At 40.8% G+C, this 24,898-nt stretch overlaps 1 protein-coding gene and 2 long non-coding RNA genes across 6 annotated transcripts in view; 1 reads left to right on the forward strand and 2 right to left on the reverse strand.

Annotated features, from left to right (window-relative positions):
* The window catches only part of ST6GALNAC5 (ST6 N-acetylgalactosaminide alpha-2,6-sialyltransferase 5), a 74,054-nt gene that overhangs the window by 41,171 nt on the left and 7,985 nt on the right, over window positions 1–24,898 (forward strand). For 2 of the 3 annotated variants that reach the window (XM_037404462.1, XM_037404460.1), the window contains 2 exons: window positions 17,200–17,609; window positions 23,022–23,129. In XM_037404462.1, the coding sequence (XP_037260359.1) occupies window positions 17,200–17,609; window positions 23,022–23,129 (518 nt within the window). The remainder of the gene's footprint in view (window positions 1–17,199; window positions 17,610–23,021; window positions 23,130–24,898) is intronic. The other variant, XM_037404461.1, reaches the window with a different exon arrangement.
* On the reverse strand, window positions 554–8,982 carry LOC119155616. 2 transcript variants are annotated; one of them, XR_005106769.1, is made up of 4 exons: window positions 8,758–8,982; window positions 7,190–7,300; window positions 2,001–2,333; window positions 554–1,830 (listed from the first exon to the last, which is right to left on the reverse strand). It is a non-coding gene; the product is annotated as an uncharacterized LOC119155616 (long non-coding RNA). The 2 variants fall into 2 exon arrangements; XR_005106770.1 differs by lacking the exon at window positions 7,190–7,300.
* LOC119155617 lies at window positions 17,992–23,025 on the reverse strand. The gene is made up of 2 exons (XR_005106771.1): window positions 18,729–23,025; window positions 17,992–18,517 (listed from the first exon to the last, which is right to left on the reverse strand). It is a non-coding gene; the product is annotated as an uncharacterized LOC119155617 (long non-coding RNA).

Here is a 24,898-nt window from a genome sequence, read left to right on the forward strand (position 1 = left end):
TCTGAAGTGAGCATATGTGACCATTCCTCACGCATTCCCTAGATATCATAGCTGTGGACAATCAGTCAAACAATCAGAAAGTATGTCCAATTAATGTATTGGTTTAAAAAATGTACGCTATAAATACTGATATTATATTTGTAGTTTATTTTTTCCCTTGCTTTTGAAGTTTCGTTGTGTACTTAACATTATACTTTCCAGTTTCTCAGTGACTCTGAGAAATTTATTCTCTTCTAATCCCATCACTCCAGGAGCTGGAGATTTAAGAAAAAATATGCAATATTGTGACATATATAATGAAATTGTAACTATTGGCAGTATGGTAAGAAGAGTAAACAGATCATCAGTCTAAGACTACTGTATGCAGTAATTCATCCTTCTCAGTTGGTGATGCCTGAGTCAAGAAAAGCTTTAAGTGGTCACTAGATGGAAGGTTGTCTACTAAGGTCCACAGATTTGCAGGTTTAAGTTAAAGCAACTGTCACTATATTCCCAAGACCCCGGGGGGGGGGGGACACACGGACAACAACAACAAACCAGGATGTAGACCCTGTACTTGTAAATATATTGAAGTTACCAAAATATGCTTTATTAAAGTAACAGCTATATGCTTTTAACAAGTGATGAATACATACAGAAAACATTATAAACAGTCCATAGGCTGCAGTTTGTCCATACAAAATCTCTGGTAACCTTATGCCAATAGCAAATACAAAAGAAATAGAAAAAAAATTGAAATCTCTAGTGTGCCTGTAACATCCTAAAATTCACATTGACATCCTTGTTTTTTGATGTGCTCCCTTCATCCTTCAAAATGAATTTCAGGGATGTTTCAAATGCATTCTTAATTTACGATACGTGCTTCATTTATGCTGTGTTACTGCAGTGACACATAGGTGGCATAAAGATTTTAGCCTAGAAAATAAAGATATACTGGGGAGTAAGCAACTATGAAAGAAAGGAAAATCATGGAAAAAATAGTGAGTGGAGAAGCTTGGTGCAAAGGAAGCAGCCTGGACTTAAGAGAGAACTCAGTGATGCCAGCCTGCCTTTGAAAGCTTGCTGAAGTGTGTTAGGCAGTTGGAAACAGAGTTGTAAAGGGGTAATTTAATCTCTTACTTAGGAGACAGCAAAATTTAACTGATGCTGGATAAAGGGGAGCCTCCTGTGATGGTGTATGGCTAATTTTCACAGAGAATGTTTAATTCTTTCAGATATTGCAAGACTGCATTTACAGCTTTAGTAAATAGAAATTACTGCTTGTGAAAATCCATTTAGTAAATGCTATTTTAGAGGGTGTTGGCATCTTATGCAATACTGAGGCTTCTTTATCGACTTTTTAACTAACCTGCTAAACAGCTGCAAGTTTTCCTTCATTCAGTAAGCTTTAGGTGAATAAAACCCCCTACCAATGCTTAACAAAATAATCAGATAAGAAAAGGCATGGTACTAAGATGAATGGTTAATATGTGGAAAATTATTCAAGATAGAAATATTCTGTCTGCAGTTCTATTAATTTTATCAATGCATATATAGTGCACAATTATGGTATACCCATGTGCAGTAGACTGCATGGTATCTACCAAATCTTTATACTGTAAATAACTTATGTTTATTGCCAAGCAGAATCAGAATTTTCCAGTCTCAGAGGAAAACAAAGTCTTGTCAGCCCATCATGTTGTCATTATTACTGAATGCCTAGTAACCATTTCCACAAATGTAAAAGTCTAGACATCCCACCTCTTCTTGGATGAGATTAAGCTGATTGATTCCTGGAGCCAATTTGCTCAAGATGCAACTGTCTGTCTTGAACTTGATGTAGCATTTGCTCTGGGTAAGAAGAACAAAGAGAATGCTAGTACTTGTTTGTGCTTTGGGCTAATCTGGAAAGGGTAGAATATTTTATTTTATATTTTATATCCCCTGCTACTGGTCTTGCTAGCAGGGAGAAAGGAGGCATTTTTCTCCTGTGATACTCATGATACTTAATTAATACTCACCAGAGCTGAGCCCTGTAGAAAACCACAGGTAAGGTTTTATGTTCTTGAAGAGAGAGGCCGACAAACTACTAAGATCCAAATTGCCATAGGTAACGCAGGACGTATGCAGTTATTTCTGATGGAGATGGTGTGTTAATGTTTTGTCTGTCCGTGGGCTTGGGTTGGTCATTCTGGTCTTTCACTCAGAAGGGACAAGCATGTTGTAAAATATTGTGAGGTAATGTTGGGTAGCTGGTCTTCAAATAGGTTAAAAGGCATCACACAGAACACAGGAGAGAAAGCTGCTCCAGTGTGCAAAATGCACTGAACCAGATTGCTTCAGACTATATTCATCTGCAAATAGTAAATATATATGTAATTCACATTCCATAGTAAGAGTCTGCACACTGCACAGAGCTTGCATAGCTTATACTTCATAGGCAAATACTATTGAAGCAATTCAAGGTGGCGATCAGTCCAACCGGTGTCATTTCCCTAATTTGAAAATCCCATTGATGGAGAGTTGCACAAGAAAGCTGGTTCGACATAAAAAAGATACGCATTGAACTTGAATATATAGTTTGTCTGTGATACAAGTGCTGCCTCTGTAATGCAGATTTCCTCTCTTAAGAAACATTCACTTCAAAGTGTTATGCAAACTACTGCACTACAGCAGCAGCCATTAGACATACTGCAGCATGTCCCAGCTATTACACACACCTGTCGAGCACAGGGATCGAAAAAACAATCAGCCAGCCAGCACTACGATCGGACTGGTATGATTGTATGATTTTTTCTGCCAATTGAAAAATAAAGACCTAGGATAGCATTGGTGTGGTGTTCAAAGGAAGCCCTTTGTGGATACCAAGCTATGGCATTATGCTTTTAACCTGCTGCGAGCCCAGAAGGAAAGATGGATCTGTTTTCTCTGGATTATCTGAGGTGCCACTACCTGGCAAGCCACAAATGTCTTCCATTTACGCACACTAAAGTGAGCACTAAGCAGGGCATACATTTTAGCTCTGGGAAAGAGCTTTCCAGTTCTTGTGCTAGGCTAGGATTTATTACAATGTAGCATGGGAAGGAATTAGTCATCCATGATGTGGAGTAGGTTATTTTCTCTTTCACATGGTTTGTCGTTTCTGCCTTGTAAGCCACTAGCGCTCTCCTGCATTTTAGATGATGCATTTGCATTTTCAGTGTGTACATTTCCCTTTCTGGTTTTACTCATCATTGGCAGATAATAGGGGAATAGATAGGAGAATTAAGGGGAAAGGTGGTGAGTGCACCCAAAGCCATGGCAAGAATGGTTTGGGAGAAGTGGTGTCTTTAGATACTACTATGGCACCTGAATATTTGGGAACTACATCCATGTGTGTGAACTAAACGTAGAAGTGCCAAGGTAGTTTATAAAGGGCCCGATTTACAAGTTGTGTCATTTTTGCACTGAATTTTACTTGTATTTTCAGTTAACACCATTTTCCGTCTGAGATAGAAAAGTAAATGTAGTGTCCCTGTTTGCTAGCAGTTCAGACTTAGGACTGTGATGTAAAGTATCATGTCGGGCAGTGCCTCACCTAGTTTAAGTTATGGTTTTGGAACTGCTTGTTAAACACCCAGTATGGGACTGGGTGATGGGAGTAAAAAGAACCCCCCACCTTTTCATGTGCCCTAACAGCAGATTACCTGGTCTGCAGAGCTCTACTGCATGCAAAGTAGATTAAATCTTTATTTAAGACTCATAGGACGGTGATAGTGCTCTTAAACAGCAGCTGCTATTAAAATGTCAGCATTGCTGTCGGTCACCACCGAGTACCTGAGTTAGCACTGTTTCCACTGATACTAAGAATGGAAAATGGACAGGTTGCTACTTAAAGTGAACTATTGTAAATTGAGGAGCACAGGTTTAATCCTTTCTGATATGGTTTGTTATCCACCTGTAACATTAAAAATGTATGTTGTATTACTTCAGGGGTTGCACTGACCTCTAGATTTCATGCTTCTGGATTTGACTACTTCTTATGTACCGTTATGTTTTTATTCCATATTTTGGCAATATCAAGGCTTAGTCATATATGTGAAAAAAAATGTAAAGTTACGGATAGCATGGTAATTGTCCATTTTATGAAAACTTCAGGGCTTTGTCTTGTGAGCATTGTGCAAAATGGCAAATACTGATATCTTAACTATTCAATCGAGGATTTGGTAGATCAGTCAATGGGAACAATGACAGTGGACTAGAATTGATCACACTTCATTTCCCATCAATTGGCAGAGTAAATGGTAGCTCAGATGATAGGTTAGGATCGTTGCCAGTAATTCTTGGGCTCATGCCCTCCATTTTTTCTTTTTTTTTTTTCTTCCAAACGAGAACCCCCCAGACTATTTGATGAAAGTGAATGTCCTCTGATGTTGGTGAATAAAGCAGTGCAGAGTTTTTGTAGCCTCTGAGGGGCGTGAGACTGTTTCTGGCTCCATAATTGATGCTGCTGCATAGTCCTATAATCACCTAACCTTATTGAATTGTCCCCATGTGAAGATTTGATTTCAAATTTAGTAATCATTATACGTCATTTATTTTCACATAGATTACAGGATCATGTGTAAAGTGACAGAATTTCACCCCAGAGCTCCTTCAGTGTTTGGGTCTTCACTTTTACTCTTTTTGGATATGCTCGTGACACTTCCAACTCTGGTGATTTACTAGCAATTAGCAGGCTTCCATGACAGATTTATTGTAGCCTTCCAAAGAGCGATGAATCAGGTACGTGGCTACGAAGAAGAGGTTCCCTAGGACTTTCATTTAATACAGGAACACAGAGTTAGATCCCATGAAGAGCTTTGCCGTGTAAAGCGGGACTTAACCCAATTAAAAGCTTTACTCTTAAACCTAAATGTAAAATTGCAGTTTAAAAAAATCTTTGCTTAGCTGCTGCCTAACCCTGAAAGCACATAAACCAACTCGTTGTTTCCTCATTTGAATTTCAAGTGGATGCCTACACTTCTTTTTCTGCATCTGCCAAAATCTTTGCCTGATTCCTGTATAAGGCTGCTCAGGAGCTGGAAATTACAAGTTCTTTCTCCCCAGTGCTCTGCCTGGTTGGGCAGACCCACCCTCCACTCACAGGGCCAGCCATGCCCCTAGGCACACAGCTGGAGGGGATGGTGCCACCGCCCCACAGGAGTTGTTTCTTCATATCACTGTTGGCTAGAGGGTAGTTCATACTTGCTGTGAGTTTTCTGCATGCATTCCAGTTTCTGTGGTTGTGTTATTTTGTTCTTGTCAAAAAAGGTAATGTACTCTTTAGCTTTGGGGATAGGGATTGATTCCCTTGGAAATGGTGAATATTCAAAAATAATGTAGTTGTGACAGGACTGTTTTTGCATTAACAAGCTTTCTTTTGAAAATACATCGATCTGTTCTTTTTATTGCTTTCCCAGGTGTCTATTGCTCAATACTGATTGAAAAAAAAAATATCTCATTTCTGATGTGAAACCATCCACATGCTAAACAAATACATATTGGACCAAAATAAGCTATTTTAATAACTGGTTTTTTAATTGAATGAATGCATTGCAGTCTGTTAAAGCAAAAAAAAAAAACCCAGTGCGTTTAGCATGTTAAAAAGAAGATTTTTGCTGTATTCACAATGTTACACAATAATTAAAAAGGAAACCAGCTAAGTCTTCAGAACCTGTCCTGTTCTACCAAATGTGATTAATTTCTGTTTCATTATAATAGTAGGGTTGTAGTGTCATTATTTTTGAAGGGTAGGAATCTTGCACTGTTGCTACTTTTTGTGTTTTGGGAAGCAGAACACATGACAGGGAAAAAGCTGAACCACACTCCAGCTGTAATTAAATGCTGACACATCAGTGGAGTTTGGCCACTTGTTTCTTCAAATGTGGGTTTGAAGGAGGCTCCTCCTGGCTGTACTGTGCTAACGGGAGCAATGGTTCCTCCTGGGAGGATGTGCTATTTTCTCCTTAGATGTGCAAATCTGGGAAGTAGGCAGGCCTGACACAGTGCAGACACTGCCATGCTGAAGGTGAAATTCCCACTTCATTCACACTGTTTTTTAGGATGTCAGGATGCTAGCTGTCCTCAAGGGCTCTCACTTGCAAGCAGTTTGGACCCTCGGGGTCTCACTGTGCCTGTGATCGGGCAGGCCGAGTCAGGATTATGCTTTCATGCCATGTCCTGGCAGATTGTCACCATGTTTGCCTCTCCTGCACCCAGTGTCCCTTCTGCCCTGCCCTGCCCTCCACAGATGTGTTTGTTACAGCACGCCGGCCTTGTGAGATCAGCGTGAAGGCCAGTGGGGCTGCAGGTGGCCTTGTGTGGACATGGTGGGGGACTGGAGAGGACAGCGCAGGTATGGGGACGCTGCGCAGAGCCCTGGTGCGAATGCTGCAGGGGTCAGACGTTACACCTGCGCAGGGTGCACGTGGTAAGGTGAACAGACTGCTGGGCTCTAAGGGTGTGCCAGGAGTGGTGAACATCAGGCAGCTCCCGAGAGCCACCGGATCTGTGTGGGTGCGTGGGCAGCAGGAAGGCTGGTACCAGCTCGCCCTGCCAGCCGCGCGGCGGGCTCTGGGCAGCTGCAGGCAGTCTCCTGGCCCGTTCTGCTGCAGGGTGAAGCAGCCCCCAAGGGCAACACAAGTGCTGCAGTAAAGATGGGATGAACCACCTGGTCACATCTTTTTTCAGTGGAGTGAAGCAGTTACACCTGATGAGTAGCTGGTCTTTTTTTAATTCTTTGCTGAAAGACTAGCATTTAAAAAACTGTTGGCACTTCAGTGTTTCTCCCCTACAAGATAATACTCTGTCGCTCTTCCTACAGTTGAAACTGTGGTTCTAGAGAGGTCTAGGTTTGTCAAAAATGCTGTTTAGGTGGACAGGCATTATTTGGGGCAGTAAAGCTGGAAAGATGACTTGCATGTCTAGTGTAGAAAAACTACTTTAGAATATGCCTATTGCTCTGAAGAAACTGGCTTCTTTTCTAAAAAGAAGTTTTCTAGTTTTAGTTTTCTAAAACTAAAAGGTTTGTTCCCATGAAATGGGAACCATGGGTTGCAGCCAGGCATTGCACAGAGACCTGAAAAGCAAACACTGGTTAAAGAAGTGAAAATTTCCTGCTGACAGGTATCAGTTAGATGTCAAGGCATTATGTAATGGTGATTTGAAACAATGAAAGATGAAGAGATACCTTGGAAAACTTCTGCAGCCTAGCACTTCTTGGTCATGCTGCCATCTTCTTTTCATTCTTCCATTACTACCACCACCACCGCCACCATCCATCTTACTGTAGCATTTTGGGCTGTATTTTGTGTACATTCAGTGTCACTAAAGAAAACAATGGCATCCACCTATTTATTTTTTTTTTTTTTTCCCCCGCTGCCTTGTTTTTACTTCTCTTTGCTTCCTGTTCCCATTGTGGAATGCAAAGGAGTAAGCCAGTGAAATATACTGTCCCCCCACCCAGGAAGAAGTGTGCGGGTATTGTTCAGTGTCACTACCATGTAAAATGCACTTCAAATGAGACACACATCACATCCCTGGGGTACAATTTAGGACCAGTAATGTAAACCAAAAAGCAGATAGTGTATAAAGTAAATACGCACAAATCCCCTGAACTCTAGTACTCTGCATTTCACTCTTTGCAGAAAACTTTTGTCTCTGTTCCTGCTTACTAAAAGGTGATCCCCCTTTTCCTGATTTCTGTGGTATCTCATTCTTAAACCTACCTCTTGCATCCTCTCTGTGGCACACCCTTCTACACTTTCAATTCCTTGACCAAATGCATTGGGCAACTGTGGGTTTGAGTTATGTCATTTCCCCAGTTACAGATAAGCTACATCTTTACGCAAGGAATATTACTGAAGAGTGTTAGCCAGGTGCCTGGGAATCGTACCTCACTCATGTCAGCCAATGGTAAAACACAAATAAAAGCATTTATGTGCCACAGCCACAAGAGATGGCACAGTTAAAAATGTCTGTGAAATACACAGGTATGGAAATAGACTTAACTCTACTTCTAGCAAGGTCAAAACCCTTCTCTCCCTGTAACTAGCTGACTTGCTATCAGCTCTTCCCTGGCTCCGTTTTTCAAGGACTCTCTCTTCCAATTTGCCCTGTGGCTCAGGGTACCTTCCTCTGAGAGAGAGCTTCCTTTTTCTCTGGTTCCTCCAGAGATCCCAGTTACCTTCATCCTTTTCACCCAAACTTATTTACCCCCTAACTTACTCAGAAGATAGTTTAAGTGTCCTGCTATAAACTGAAGAGCATCTTTTTGAGAAGCAATGCCATGTTGCCAGGTGCATTTCAGTGCTAAATGTTTCCATCCACCAAGTGTTTACATCCTGATCAGATAAACATTTTTATTTGTTTATTTTTTTTCTCCTGATCAGGACTGTGATAACAGTAAACAATTGGAGAGGCTGTTTGGAATGCTTGAGACCCTTTAAAAAAACCCCTAAAACCTCAAAAAGCTGACCTCTGAATTCAAAGGATTATTTTTCAAATTTAGTTGTAGTCCAAAACCAGTTACAATTATAGCAATACGTAGCTGCAGATAGAGATACAGATTTTTAAACACCTATCTTCAAAATGTTTTCATCTGGTTTTAGTCCAAAACCGAATATACAAATATTTTTAGCCCAAAACACACTCTCTTTTTCTTCTCTATGTATGTGTATGGCAGAAATTCTCAGTGACTTTCTGCATCCTATAGCTATTGAATGAAATGGATGTTTTGACCAGTTTTGCTGCCAGTACCTGTTTCCAGCATCTGTCTGTAGGGTCGATATGCCAGTGATTATGGAGGCTACCTTGGGATCCTCCTGTGGAGATGGTACAGCTTTGTGTACTGCTGAATCTCATACACCCTCAGGAAAACATTTTAAACTCAGATGCAGTATCTTCTGGGGGGGGAAAAAAAAAGTTATTTTTTAAATCTGTTTTCATTGCCTAATTTCTGATGTGGTGTTAACTCAAGAGGGACAAAAGTAAAATCATATAGAGCAGTCTGGGTTAATATAAAGTAAGATGATGAAGATTACATGGACCTAGCCACATGACAATTGCAAGGCCGTAGAGAACACTGTGAGGCTGAACATTTTTGACAGTTTTTGAAACAAAGACCTTTGAAGAAAATTTTTGAACAAAGATCTTTCAAAGCAATGTGGAGCCTTACTTTATTTCAGTCGACTTCAGCAAGATGGAGAAATAGAAGACAAAATATATTTTAGAGAAAATCCTCTATGGGGTCTGTAACTTTCTAATCAGACGTTTGATCTTAAATTTCATCTGGCCTGTTCTAGGGACTCAGCGTGCTGTGCTGAAGTGACCTCAGTACTGGATGCCATTGGGAAGACTTGCCTGTGACCTTGTAATTCCTATCACATTATTTCTTTGTAGCGATATTAAGTCAGTGGGAGTTCAGATGCATTTGGAGGAGCCAAATCATGTCACAGAAACAAGTGCTTGAATTTGAAAACTTAGGCACAGACTTTAAGGATCAGTGATGCCTGGCTTTAAAGATAATAAAAGTGACCTTGTAAAACTTGAAGTTCAAAAAAAATCTTGCACAGACATGACAGGTGCAGCGATGGCAGCTGAGGGCGTATTTCCATGAAGCATTTAAACTGGAACGAATTGCCAAAACATACCGAAGCAGATGAGAGAAGTTGATGTGAAAACTTTCCGAAGCAAAAATCCAAACTGTCCAATACCTTTTTGATAGACTGTTGAAATAATTCCCGTTTTTCTGACACTTCAGTGCTAACAGTTTGCATAGTTAAGATACCACGCTTGTGGCTTTATTGCTTTTTAGTGCAAGAACTTTAGCTGCAGAACAAAAGTACAGCGGTTTGATGTAATATGGATGTCTATTTGCACTCCTTTTAAGATAAACATTAGGCAATAACCATTTCTTTAGAGCCTGTATATTGTTCATATGATTCGCTCTCTTGTATAACAGCTCATGTTCATCAACATGATACATTCCTGCCTGATTTTCCAGTTCTGTCTTTCATTGAGGATACTCTTTTCTTTCTCTGATTGCTTTTTCTTCTTAGGCCATTACTCTAGCTGATAGCTTCAGGTTATCATTGTATCCGATCTCCCTCTCCAATAAGCCTATGATTGATACTAATCTTCCTCATGGGACGCATTTATAGGATGCAGGATGGAAACTACTCTTTAAATCTTAGCTTTATATGTGCTGACAGTTTGCAAGGTTGCACCTTATATTTACTTCAGGTGGCTTAGGGGAAAACATCAGCACCTGGTAATCATGCTTCCAAATAAGAAAAGAATTGTGCTCCACATACTAAAGGTTATGTTGTTGTTGAGTCTCCTGTGCTGCTTCTGCTTGTATTTCATGTAACTAGAAAAGGCATGGTTTCTATAGGTGATCAATGTCCTGTAACCAAACTCATGCCTTTTCTTTCCAGTGAGAGGAGACATATTTTAATTAATCTGATGGAAGCTTTGAATAGCAGGCAGTCCCCTGAAAAAGAGTTAATGTGCCGGAAAACACTTCACACAAGCAGAAGACTCTTGGTTGACTAATGTGCTTAACGGTACTTTTTCTAAGAAAATTATCCCAGTGAAAGCTTTATGGAGTGCACTTGTTTTTTGTTTTTCTTCTCATATTATAGCTTCATATTTTGAAATCAAATTAGATATGTCTAAGGACATTTTGAAAATGGAAGTATTATATTTTTACTACAGGTTTTGCAGATGCCCATCAGTATAGTGTCATGGAAAACAAAAATATTCCGTTCCTTGGAGAAATAAAACCTAGGGTGCTGTGATCGCTAGTGTGATGATTGGAGTTGCTGAAGTCTGGCTATTTCACTGTTTCTGCTTACCAAATATCTGAAGGCAGGGTCCAGTTATATAATTAACTCCAAAGAATCAATGAGAAATGAAAATGCTAATGTTTCCACATTTGCATATTCAAGCTCCACAGCGCAAGAAACAAAGAGAAGTAGTAAGAAATTCATTTATCTTTTATCTTTTTAAACAGACATGCATTTATCTTTAGGAACAGACTTGCCAAGCCTTTTTTGAATTGCAGAGTTTTGCTGCAAATGTTTGTTATTTGAATTTGCATAAGGATTAACAATGTTGGGCAAGTGGTATCTCCTAACCCTTTCTGTTTACTTGTGTGATAACAGTCATTGGGATACAGTTTTCAAGGCAATCACTGCTTTTAGTTCAGTGGCTAGTGCAGTTTGTTTTCACGTCAGATTCTCTAATGTTCCAAAAGTCTAGTTCAACAAAAATTATAAATATATTTGCTGAAAGGATTTTTGCTCCCCTCTTTAAGAGCTCTCTGTACCTGCTAGCATAAGGGTTAAAGAATGAAAATTTATGAAACTTGAGGGGAAAATCTGAGATGGCATGCAGAGTATAGCAATTAAGCTACACTCCCTGTCTGAACCTACATGTGAAAATGTCATGGTCAAAGCAAAATCATCTCTTAGATGAGAACTTTGCACCACAAAATCAAAAGTCCCAGAGACTTCAAAAGGGTGTGTGCCACAGCAAGCTGAAGTTGGTTGAGGTTCAAAACTCTCTTCGTGCTTTTAAGTGTTTGTCTGGGGTTTTGTTCCAGCTTTTTGTACACAGAAGCGTTACCTAAACGTAGTATGTCAGGTAGATACTTGCTTGTGCTGCTATGTCTTTTCATTTTTGGTTCTTTTCATATTATTATGAAAACTGTTCCAACATCAGTATATTACAAAGCAAAAATAATCAGGGAACTTGCATTATTTTCACAGGATCATGTCTCCTAGAGTACTTGTATTGTGGAAATCACTTCCGAAGTGCACAGCTGTACTTCACTAATGAGACAGCTTGAGCCCCACGGCTTGCTGCATTGACTTACAGAAGTGTCAGGGTTTCTGTTCTACTTTAAGGTGATTGTTGGAAATTTCCCCCAAAAAAGCAAATTTGGCCTTACAGTTGTCAGGGTTCTAGGGGAAAATAGGAAGGAAAGAGGCACACCAATAGAAACAATACAGCTTTCTCATGAGGGTTGGGCATAACAGCAAGAGAAGCTTTACATCTGGAGCGGTGCCAAGTGACAGGGGCTCACAGGAGCTCCAGCAGCCATTTATGATGGGCCAGCAATGAGCTGGGGGTGTCCGCAGCTCCTGCAGAGGTTGGGGTGCCTGTTGTGACAGGATTGTCCTTGAAGCCTCTGGGAGAGGAGAACTGGGAAGGAGCAGCTAGCCCTAGCGGAGCAGTGGTCCTGAGCCAGCAGCTTGTGACAAACCTCAAAGCTACAAGAATGTAAAAAGTTAGAACTGAAGCTGCCACAACAAAATATTTATTACTGGCAATGCACTAATTACTCGATGTTGTTGCCAGTGGCTGATGACCCAGCAATCAGGAACAAGCCACAAATAATAAACTACATTGAACATGGGGTGAAACAGGGTTCATTAACATCACATATGAAATGCTGATTAAGTTCTGTACACAAGGCAAGGAACATAAAAAGCAAATATTGAGGTAACACACAGTGAGTGTCAAAAGCTAGCTGCTGTGCTTAGGCCAGGCACAACGGGCACCAGGCAGGGGAGATGTGAAACTCCTGCCGATGAAATTATCTGCTTTATAACAAAAAGAGAAAGCTAGACCGCCTTGGAATAAGCTCACTTTCTCCTTAACCAGTAAGACTCATTCTTGTAGTGTTTATCTGTGTTTTCTCATTGATGTAGCCCTATACGAAATTAATTCAATTGAAAATTGGAACAGTTTTGCCTTCCTGTGCATCGGTCATCTTATTTCTACCACTGCTTTTACTTCAGCAGCCAGTTTGCAGAGGAGGTTGTTGGTTCAGTAATACGGTTCAGGTAGTTAATACAGAGTGAAGAAGCCCTATAGCTTTTCACTCCAGATCAGACAGAAGACAAGCACGGTGGTGCTGGCTAACAAAATGCTGTAGAGGCGTTGCAGTGCAAGAGGAAAACATAGCTGTCAAGTACCTTATTGATATTTTGCACTTTGTCTCAAATGCTTAGTTAAAGGTCATTCATCCAAAAAGAATGTGGATATTCTTTAACCTTTCTCGGTCTCTCTTGCTCTCTCCCAATACACTTTGAATTAATCTGTAGTATTTCCAGATCTATCTATGAGGAACGCTGGTGTTCATGAATTGACAGGTGGTCTTTTTCTCAGTAATGAGCTGTTCTTCACTCCAGAAGATGATCATAATCTTTTCACTTTTGTTGGCTAGATCATCATTGCCAAGATAAAATATTCTATTTTCTATTTATAGAAGGGAAACTTTTATACTACTGATAATGGAGTGATCTGAACCCAGGGGTCTTGAAAATAGGTCATTAAGTACTCAGTTTAGCAAAAAGTGTGTTTTCTAGCATTCCTGATTTTGCTGGAGGGAATTGTCTTGTTTTCTAAATCTTGGCTTTAAAACCTAAAGACTTCTTTAAGCAAAGAAAAAAAAATTGATCATTTGATTTCATCACAAAGAACATAATTATATCTAAGAGTAACATATTTTGAATTAGGAATAACATTTTCCCATTGATTTTTTTTTTTTTTCTTTAGCAACGAAGTGGCTGAAAATAACATTTTTCTATCATTGGACAACATAGATTTTAAAGTCAATAACAGAGCAGATTGCCTCAAATTGGAAAATACAGGAACAACTGTGGCATTGTTTTTTGTTTCTGTTTGGCTGTTGGCTGGTATTAAACAAACCAGATCCATGTGATCTAGCAACAGCACTTACTGGATGGGCTATAATCTATGTGAGTGAAAGTTGCCAGGAGTCAGTTTGGCCTGTGATACCTACAGCAGCGCAAGGTTGCACTCACCTGTTACAGCCACTAAGGTGCTGTTACGGGGTTTACCAGAACCTAGGAAGGTTCACCTGGTTCCTCGATTCCCTTGGGATAGTCCATCTATCCTGGAAAAGTACCTGCTGATTTTGCCATCTTCTGGGGTTCTAGCACTGTGAGCTTGCTGTCTTGTAACCTCTATTCTCCCTCCCCTGCCCCCCCATGCATTTTTAGGTGCCTGGAAGCTGAGAGGTAATTTAGGCAGTTTGTTTGGCTGACACATATGAAGTGCCCTGAGTACTGGTGTGACTGACTTGCATTGCAGAAGTAGCCACATGCTCTGCCGTGTCATGCAGGGTGCTGCTGTATATATTGTTCAGATACATGTGAAACTGTGGCTGCTTATTGACAGTGGGTACAATAAACGTCAGCAGCTCTTACATGCACGATAGGTTGCATTTCCAGGTTATTAACACAGATGCCATAAAATTACCTACCTCTCACCCTATCCCTCTTCTGAGCATTTTGAAGCAAGGTTCATGAAGTAAAGGTTGCATCGCCACCCTAAGATATATCTTAAATGTCATGGGTTTGCTTTTTCCCCCCCAGTGTGGCTGTAATAATTACTGTAACAGAGAGCTTGCTTTGGAGTTAATGTTCTCCTGGCTTAATGGCCCCTGGTTGTTCTCAGGCCATCAACTTCTCCCAGCTGGTCATCAAACCCAAAGAACTCCCTTGTGCCTTCATTATTACGGCTTAAGTAGATGACATTTCTGGTGCAACTGCTGCCTCCCAATGAGATGGTATTACAGCCAATACCTTTTTCCCCCCTTCCTTTCAATATTGTCAAAGCATTATAAACAGCTGGTATGAGAATGTTGTGGCTGTTGGCTGTGAATTCCTCTGACAATTTTTAGGTGTGTTGTAGACTTTGAAAGAATCTGAGTGAGGTGACTGAAAATGACTTGCCCAGAGCAGCTACATGCTCTCAGCCCCCATGCATCATTCAAGAAGAGGCTAGGCAATGCCCGAGTGTTTCAGGCTAAAGACTTTTTCCCAGAAGGAACAGTTTTCAAACAAGATCTAGGACAGATTTTTGGGGTTTATTAATGTTTATAAATCTAGCAAATGTTGACATCCCCTCCCTCCCCTCCCCAAGTTTCCATGGCTCTACTGATCATTGCCCTTGTTTCCTAACAATTGATGAATTCTCTGGCAGACTTTTAAAAGAAACAAGTAAGTTGTAGCTCAGTAGGCCAGAAACCAGCAGAGATTGTTTAGGTGAAAATGTCTTGCTATGTGGATATTCAAACCCATGGGAGTTTAACATTGGTGCTGACTACATTTCCTTTAACCTCATTAGCACTTCATCTTGCTTTCCCAAGCATGATGCTGGAGCAGCTAGCTCACCTTAGAGCTTTTTGCTAGGTAATTCATCAAAGTGGCAGATGAAAGCTTAAAGGAAAATGCATGTAAATACCACATTAGGAACCTTGGCTCACAAAGGCATGAACATTTCTACCCATATCATTAGCTCTGGATTACAATCCATATATGTGAAGAAAAAGGGACTTTGTTGTTTGGGGAGGATGGCAATACAAAGCTTACTGGTTGTATCATAGTACAAATTGTACAGTTAGTTATTTTGTCTTTAATTAAAAAGCACTTCATTGTTCATTAGCTATTCTCACAGGAAAAAAGCTCAGCCTGCAACCACTTGTTACCTTCAAAATTAAAACCAAGTTACTTAAGTAAAATACCCCCTTCAAATACTAGGGGCCAAAGCATTTTCAAATGGGGAACTGAGATTCTCTCAGACCTAGGTTGTATCTTTTTTTTTTTTTTTCAGCTTTAAGTTTTCGGCTATGCCTCACTGCACACTGATTTAGTCATTTGATGCTTATATACATGTGGTTGATACTGAGTGTAATTATATGTCACTATAACTTCTCCTCACTGCTAATAAACCCACGTTTACAGTTGGAGACATGCTAGCTATGTTTGTAACGGTGTGAACAACGAGCCGTCATGGAGAGCCACAGCATTTGATCTCGAGGAGCTGAGGCCCTCTCTGTCAAAGATGGGTTTAGGTTGCTAGCGCTCTTCAGAGCCAATGAATACTGTCACCTCCTCGGTATACGACAGGGTCAGGCCAGTGCCCCAGCGCAGGAGACAACTGCTCTCGGCATGTTATGTGCCTGATTCGGAGCCTCTGGAATTAAACAAGCCTGTTAACTCACCAGGAAGGTATTGGAATTCCATTCTTTATGGTTAACAATGAGAATAAAATTCTGATGGACGTCCTTAGGGGAGAGATGATCAATAGATCAAAATGATGATGAATCAAAATGGCCTTCCAAAGAACTTCAGACGGGTGAGCCACCACAGTTCCGTTTGTCAGCCTTTTTATTGCAAAGAAACAATTAAGATACAAAGTATGTTCTGTAATCTGGTGTTACTGGGCTTAAATGCTGCAAGATACTGTTTCCTGGAGGGCCACCAAGGCACACCTTCAAACAGTCTTTACCTCGAGTTTATTGTAGTCTTGTTATAAAGTAGCGCTTTGGGGACACTGTTAACCCTCTTTCGTTCTCATGCTGAGCAGCAGACACATCTACATATCCTCTTACTGATACCTGTATTGGTGGCATACTTCAGGAATACAATTTATCATACATTTTTGTTTTCATAAACGCTTTTTTTACTCTTTTAATTCCATTAGGTCAGCCACTCCCTGAATAGGCACCTCCTGTTCTGTTTTACTGTGTAACTTTTAAACATGACCCTGACAAGCTAGAAAAAGTTCAGTGCACCAACTCCCTGTCATGTAAAATATGTCCAGACATCACTGACCAGCTCAGACGGTTGAACCACACAGGAGGTATGCGATCACTGCAGTGGTTATAGCACCAGCTTTGAAATAGTGTAACACTCTTCCCTTAGCAAAATGTCCTGACCCCAGGGTTGAAAAGCTGTTCACACCTGTGCTTCTGAAGACTTAAGATTATTTCTGGAAAAAAAATGGAAGAGAAAGAATCAAAAATACTCTAATTATAGCTCATTTATGGCAAGTGGAAGAAGTACAATCCTAAGCAGCTGGGAACATTATAGAAGCTGTTGTGATTACTGTATATGAAGCAGCAGCGGAAAGGATTTAAACACAGTGGACTTTACTCCACAGAGGAACTTTGAGGGCTATACATCTATACCACGTTTCCCCCATCTACAAAATGTACAGGTAACGTGTCCCCACTTACTTGAGAAAACTGCTGGGAGAGATTTATGTAAAGTCCTCTGATATTTTTGCTGTAAAATATGCCACATATATGTAAAATATAATTATCATGTAGTGAATGGGAAGATGTCTACAGCTAATTTTGAAGTATATATGTCTTTGCAGCCTTTAAAAATGCACTGCAAGAGTTGTGCATTGGTAACCAGCTCTGGACACCTTCTGGGAAGTAAACAAGGTGACAGAATCGATGAGACAGAATGCGTAATACGAATGAATGATGCACCTACTCGAGGTTATGGAAAAGATGTCGGAAACAAAACGAGCCTTCGAGTCATTGCACACTCCAGTATTCAGAGGATTTTGCGAAATCGCAACGAACTCTTAAATATGAGTCACGGTGCTGTGTTTATCTTCTGGGGTCCTAGCAGCTACATGAGGAGAGATGGTAAAGGCTTGGTATATAATAACCTGCAGCTGATGAATCAGATACTGCCTCAGTTAAAAGCATATATGATTTCTCGCCACAAGATGCTTCAATTTGATGACCTTTTTAAACGGGAAACTGGGAAAGACAGGTGAGAACTTATGTGGATACATTTGGGGGATGTCATGCAGTAGTAAAATACTCTAGTTTATATATACCAATTTCAGGTCTGCTCAGAGGGGCCATCGCACCACCCATTACATCCTCTGCCTCATGACTTGTAATATGGTATGACATGCCAAGTAACACCCCTTGTAACATAAGTAAAAAAACATGCATCAAAATAATTCCTACAGAGTATTGCCTCATCAAGTTAGAATCCTACAATCTGGATGTACTGTTTATATAGCCAAGGAGGCAGAAGCACTTTAAATCTCACTGTGGGGTAATATACCTGGCAGGTTTTTTTACTGATTCTGAAAAATCAGAATGGATAGGTTATGTTTTCTTATAGAGGAAATGCCACCATTCAGTGAATTATAATAGCTGTTTATTGAATTTAAGCATTCTTGGAACATTGCAGCTGTAAAGCTACTTGTAAAACAAATAAACATTAGTTATACATTAGGTGCTTCAGAACAGTTCATCTTGTACTTCCAACTGGGAAAAGGAAAGTTATTATGATAGTTACATCTTTATGAGAGTGGTTATGACTTGTAGGCTGATCTTCAAATCAAATTTTTAGTAAGTGACCTACTGCAGGACTTGCCCATTTTCACGTATAATGTCTGAAAATGGGCATTTAAACCAAAGACTTCCTAGCAAGAAATAAGTTTCTTTTTAACAAACTCCTATTTTATTACTTATTAAATATGCTGCTGTAAGAATGGAACAGGGTCCCCACTTAGGTATAAATGAAGAAGTAGGTTTATTGTACAGTAACTCATGGTGAGATTTTCTGGCTTCACAAACACTATAACATACACACCAAGTCCTGGAACTGGGCTCGATCTTCTTGTGGATATGGAGTACTCAAGAGCATGGACTTTGTTTTCTGGGCTGCACAACAAAAGCAGAACCAGTGTTAGAGGAAACCACTGCATCCCCTTAGCTGACAGTGACTGTTTCTTTGCTTGGCATTTGCTGCTTTTGTCATACCCCGCATGGTTTGCTTGCAGAGCTCTGTTCAGTTATAGCGGATCAAACTACACATCTAAGTTCTTGACTGACTCTAACACAAGAGCACACAGTAACATGGTCAGTTTCTTACCATTAAAGGTCCTTTTCTTTTCACCCTCAAGTCAGTGCTTGTGAGTCTTTGCCAGAGGCTCTGCCCCTGCCAGGAAGAAAAGGAAGGATAACAAGGGGAGATACCCTGCCGCTTTGGATGTGTTACGGTCTTTTCCACGTTTTTTTACCCAGAGCAAAGTGAGAAGGTGAATTGTGCATTTGAATCCTTCAAGAAAAGTGCAACCTTCAAGAAAAGTGCAAAGGATTATCAGTATGCCCAGTATTTACAAAGGCATGAAAGTTAACAGAGCTGTAGCTGCCCTGTAACATGGGCCACCGTCAGCCCTAAGGGTCAGACCCTGCACGCAAGGAGTACCCACTGCCACCTCCTTTCAGTGTAAGACTACAGGCAGTCCCCAGTTTTGAGGAACACTTTCCCTCCTCTGCTTCGGCCTGGCCAGTTCTGCCATGGGTAGGCAGGGTCCCACTCCTCTCCCGACACTTGATGTGCATCTTCAGGCCAGCTTCTCTTTATGGCTCTGCCTCACCCATCCAGAGCAAGAGGCCCAGAGCTGTGCGTGTGATGAAAGCATTCCTTTTTCTGCACTGGCATCAGGCTCAGTCTTGGCTCCTGAAATAAGGCATCTGAGACAGTTTGATGACATTATAACAAGTTTACGGTGGACTCTAGTCATGGGTACCCTGAACTCCCTGTGTGAATCAAGGGCACTTGGATGCCAGCAAAATTCACCCTCATGAACAGGTCCTGTTGCTTCTAAGAAATTGCAGGCTCTGCTGTGTATGAACCGCTCCCTTAGAGGGCACATACAGCATACTTGAAGGACTAAGAAGATTAAAATGGGAGATGAAAATAAATGAAGAGACAGCACAGAACAGAGGAAAGATGAAAAGAAACATGGGTAGGAAGGAATTTGTAAGGGAAGAAAATTTATATAGCTGTGGGGGCAGGAGCAGAACATTGTACAGCCCAGAATGTTGCTGTTCCCTGGAAGGTTTCTGCCGAGCTTTTGACATTAGCAAAAAAACAAAGTAGGGAGAGAGAAGCCTGATTGCAAGGTTGGAATAATCAAACTGTACATTTCTGTCTTGAAAATGATGAGAAAAAAGGTAATTACATGTAGTGTGCTTTTGGAAAAAAAAAAAAAAGCTGATTCTGAAATGAAGAGAAACCTTCAGAAAACATTGCCAGTTAAATAGTATGGTGAATGACAAAGGCTGTAGAGCAATATACTTGGTATTATAAAGTAACTACTTGAAAATAACTTTATAATTGAATAAGGGTACATTAAGAAAATATGATTCAGAACCAATATTATAGTAATTAGATAAAGGAAGCATAAATGAAATAACTGCAGGAAGAGTATTTCCATAGAGATTATAAATGAGATTTTGGTGGAGCAGAAAGGCCTTTAATTGTAATTTAGTGTGCACTACAGAATTATCAGCACAGTGTGTTAGTTCATCATATAAAAGAGTATCTGATGATTTCCCCTAATAAGCACACGACAGTTCTTCATATTTTTTCATTACAACTGATTAGGTATAAAACCAGTATTTTTTGTTGGACTCTCATTCAGATCTTTTATGAAAAGGCAAGACACTGTAACCCTGGTTCTATACTGCTGACCTACAGACATGGTATTTAAAAAGGCCAAAGTGGTACTTGATAAGTTTTTAAATCTTTATTTCATTGTTTTATATTTAAGCTAGTTTATTTAAATTCAGTTATTCTCCTATTTATTGAAAACACAATAAGTGTTTCTTATTTTTGCGTAAGTGTAAGCAAAAAGAAAACTAGTCCAGCAGACAGCCTAGCTGGGTTGCCTGACCTGTGCAAAGCCCAGTCACTTCAGTCATGGTCGAGATATAATTGCTGCTATGGTTTTGGATTCTAAGGACATCTTAGGCATCTAAAACAGTGGCCTTGCGCAAGCTCCAAAGTACTCTTAGTCTGAACATGTTCCTGAATTACCTAGCCATTTATAGGCTCAGAAACTCTCAAAGTGGCATGAAAGCAAATTTTTTAGGCTTTTCCCAACCTTTCTCTTTCCTAATAATTTTGAGCCAAAAATTATTATTTACTGTTTTGTATTGCTGCAGTGCCTGAAGGCCTGCTGGGCTTATGACCCAGCTATGACACTGTGACAAATTGCACACACCCCCACACCCCTAAAGCTTAAGTGCAAACAGAAAATAAATAAGGCCCCATAATTGGAACTAATGAGATGCTTAAATCCTGTTATTCTCCAAATGCTAGCTTAGCCTGCAAATCTGTATGGCAGGAGCAGTAAAAATGTACATTTCAGGAATTCATACATTACCAGGTGACCCACAAAGACAGGACAAATTCCCTAGGCTCCCCAGCATCCTTTAGGCATTTTTGGTTAAAGAATTCCCTCACATTTAGAATCACATTTAGAAGTGCCTTTTAAGCAGCCAGCCCTGATACCTTTTTTTTTTCTTTTTTTTTTTCTTTGCAATAGTCTAATTCACTGAGGAAACGGGACGCCTTGGTACAAGGCATTCCTCAGTCTCACAGCTCAGAACATCTCCATGTACTGCCCTGTAGGTGACCTACCTGGAACCAACCTGTTTAGCATTACCTTGGGAAGCTGCATGGTGGGCTCTTGCCTGCTGAATTACATATTAGTGATCGCTGGCACTTGCTTGCAGTGGCTGGTGTAGTTTCAGGTCCATCCCTGCTTCCAGGACTGTTGCGCATCCTGCTGTCACTGGGTAAACTCTAAAAGACGGCCTCGGAACTGGGGTCAGGATCTGGGATTCCCTGGTGACTGCTCTGGTGAGAACCTAATATTCTCTGCCGTGCTTTTGGGGGGTTGGGGTCACAAAATTTTGCAGGTGTCAGGCGGATACAAGTGTGCTGGAATGGGGTTAATGCTGGTTCCATATTAGTACAGTCTGACCGCGCACAAGCCATCCGAGAGCCTGCACTGGCTCTCGCAGTGTCTCCGCTTTAGTAAGAGATGAAAGGAAAGCCAGTCACTGTGACAGGCTGTCATCAGGAATCTGAGGCCTTTTTGGGTCGCAGATGACACAAGCTTGAACTTCTTCCTGTGGGACTTCTCTAGCTGAGTGAGGAGCCATTAGGGAGACCTGCTGTCTCCTTCTTTAACAGTATTTGAAAGGACGCCTTTGAGTGAGTGAGTTTTCTCTGGAGCAAACACCTGACTTCATGTGCATTTCTGAGGTGCCTGACTTGGTCCTGTGAGGCTGCCCCTAAACGTGCCTCTATGACACCTCGCTGGCATGCATTTCCTTGACTCTCCCATTCCAAGACTGCCAGTTCTCCCCTGGGACAGTGCTGGAACTGAAGACAGGACTGGGACTTCTGGTGCATATGCTGGGCAACCAGTAACCATGACAGCACCCAGCCCTTACAGATGAAAAAACAACAACAAGCAAATGCTAGGAAGAGGAGATGTTACTGTTGCCATTTTGCAGATAAGAACCTGTGTAATACAGCAAAACATAAGTACTGCTTGTAAATCTCTTACATCTGTGAGCAGTTACATGGAGATATCTCCTATTTCACACAAATCACGCTGGGATCAGTTGTGCCGCTTTTAAAGATTTCTCCCAGCCCGCAGAGGGGACCAGGAAAGGAGCTGCCCTGGAGAGCTCCCTTGCAGCACCACCCGTCCTATTCAGAGGTGCCACCAGGCAGGGAGGGGACTCGGGGCTGGCAGAGGGGTAGCACCGAGAATGAAGGCTTCCCAGGCTGGCTAAGGGCCAGGCTTAGCTGCAGCTGACTATGCTTCCTGCCAACAGTCACACCGAGTGGCTGTGAGCTTCTAGAAACCAAATCATGGACGGGGTGGGAGGAAAGATGGTCAGACCAGGCACTGGAAGCCAGATCTTGCTCCAGCAGACAGGCTCCTCTGGATGCTGCAGGAGACAGCATTTTAAGCAGCCCTCCTCATCACCCCGATGCGTCTTCCTGAGCACTTAGCGTGTAAGCTCCATTAAGTGATTATAGATGTGTACAGATTACTAGCAGGAGAATATAAATATAAGAGATGAAGTTCAGTCACTTAAAGTAAACTTACCAAAAGGTCAGCTAAACGTTAGCATTGTTGTTCCCAAAATTAATTACAATGAGGGCAGTTCCTGCATAGATTAGTTCACTGACAGAAGGCACTAGCAAAATTATTAAAAGATAAACAAGCAAAGTAGTCTTCGTTGCCCAATTTTCATAACCTTTCACAAGAATGAAAAAAATGCCCAGAAACTGCTTCAAGTATCTCAAGAATTATTTGTCAGCCTGGAAACTTAATTATGTTTTTGCTTTCAGGAAGATATCCAACACTTGGCTTAGCACGGGCTGGTTCACAATGACTATCGCATTAGAGCTCTGTGACAGGATAAATGTTTATGGCATGGTGCCACCGGATTTCTGCAGGTAGGATTTATTTTGGAACCATTATTAGCCAACAAGGTTGAACGTTACAGATAAATATCTGAATCTTTTGAATTTTTTTCTCTGCAACATGTCTTCAGTCCTCTTAAAGCAATTAATTAACAAGTCCCAGGATCTGATTCCAAAAACAACAAACAGCATTTAATTACATTATATAAAATATTTAAAAATTTTGTTTGTAGTGTGGGAGAATTAATCCATCTTGTTGGTTTCTTTTAGTCTCCGAATATTTATCAGCTAAAAGTAATGCAATAATTGGCATGAAATTAATCTGAAAAAAGGAGTGCTGGAAAACATTACTTTTAATTTGTTTTTAAAGTTTCCCCCCAGTTAATAGAGGGATGGAATTCACACAGTGACTAGTTTCTAAAATGAGCTTTCTACACAACTCAAATTCAGATTGTTGTATCTCTGTCACATGAATCCCAATCTTCCAGTAACTAACTTCCTAAATAATCCCCACCAAAAAAAACCCACCCAGAACCTGAACCCACAGAATAGATGATCAGACCTATCATTGTCCATGTTGGGCATGGGTGTGGGCTCCAAGGTGTAGAAGCAGCACACAGATTCTGTCAGTGGAAGCTGTGTGACCCCTTCACGCTGTTTCATAAAGCAGCAACTCGTGTACCTCTTACGGCTGTGCTGTGCCTCCAGCCGTACTCGGGACTCAGAGCCAAGGTGCTGGTTAAGGTTTCCCCTCATGGATCAGTGATACAGGGAAACAGTTTTCAGGACTTCTGGTACTGGACTAAACTCATGTTAGCCACACACTGCGAAGTTCTGATCCTGTAGAAATTCATGCATATTTGTCTTACATCAGCAATCTTTATGCTGACTTAAGTATCACCTGTCTATCCATTACTAGGCCTAGCACTCTGGCCTTTCAGAAAAATGTGGTTATGTGCCCACACCTAGTCCTGATGGCACTGGCACTGTTAGGTGACCCAGCAACGCACGGAGCTGGTACTGGCAGTCTGGAACTATGGCATCCGTGTAACATTTCATCACCTTTTCACGAATCCCGTTCACTAAGAAGTATTTGCTTGAATTTTCTGTTTCAAATATAGTGATCTTACTTAAGTCTGGTTCACTGACTAATTCAAGATGCCTTTCAGGGGCAAGGGAAGCAAGGCTGAAGTGACAGGTTAGCTCATCTATCAAAGAACAGGACTGCTTTGATTTTCTCCTGAATACTGACAAGGATCATTCAGGAATCTGCATTTGTCCTGGGCACGTAGAATTCCCTGAACAAATTACAGTATAAAATGTCAACACTAAATTCCAATTTGTGAGAATTTCTACAAATTATAACAAAACACTGATGATAAATGCCGTGATGTACTGCCAGATTTCATCATGAATTCTCCCAGGAAAATAACAAACCAAATCAAATATTCCAGACAACATAAATACCTTCCACAGCACACCATTTCAGTTCCCCTGTCGTTTCAGTTGGCCAAGACACACTTCTTCAGGTTCTGTACGTTGCTGGTCTGTCTTACTCCAGAAGTGGTGGCATTCCAGTGGTACATGGAAGTAATTCTTAAATAAACTGCTGATCTAAAAATGCAGAAGACAGCAATCCACTGAAAAGCTATGCTCAATCCTGACTTTTCAGGCAAAGTCAGATTAGTTTAGATTAATATACTTAATTTAAAAGAAAACCAAACTGTTTTAAGAGAGGCTGAAGTTGTCCCTGAGACCATATGAAATTAAATTATAACAAAAGAAAGGCTGTAATCAATCCC

Source organism: Falco rusticolus, chromosome 11 (genome assembly GCF_015220075.1).
Source record: "Falco rusticolus isolate bFalRus1 chromosome 11, bFalRus1.pri, whole genome shotgun sequence".
Taxonomy (NCBI): Eukaryota; Metazoa; Chordata; class Aves; order Falconiformes; family Falconidae; genus Falco; species Falco rusticolus.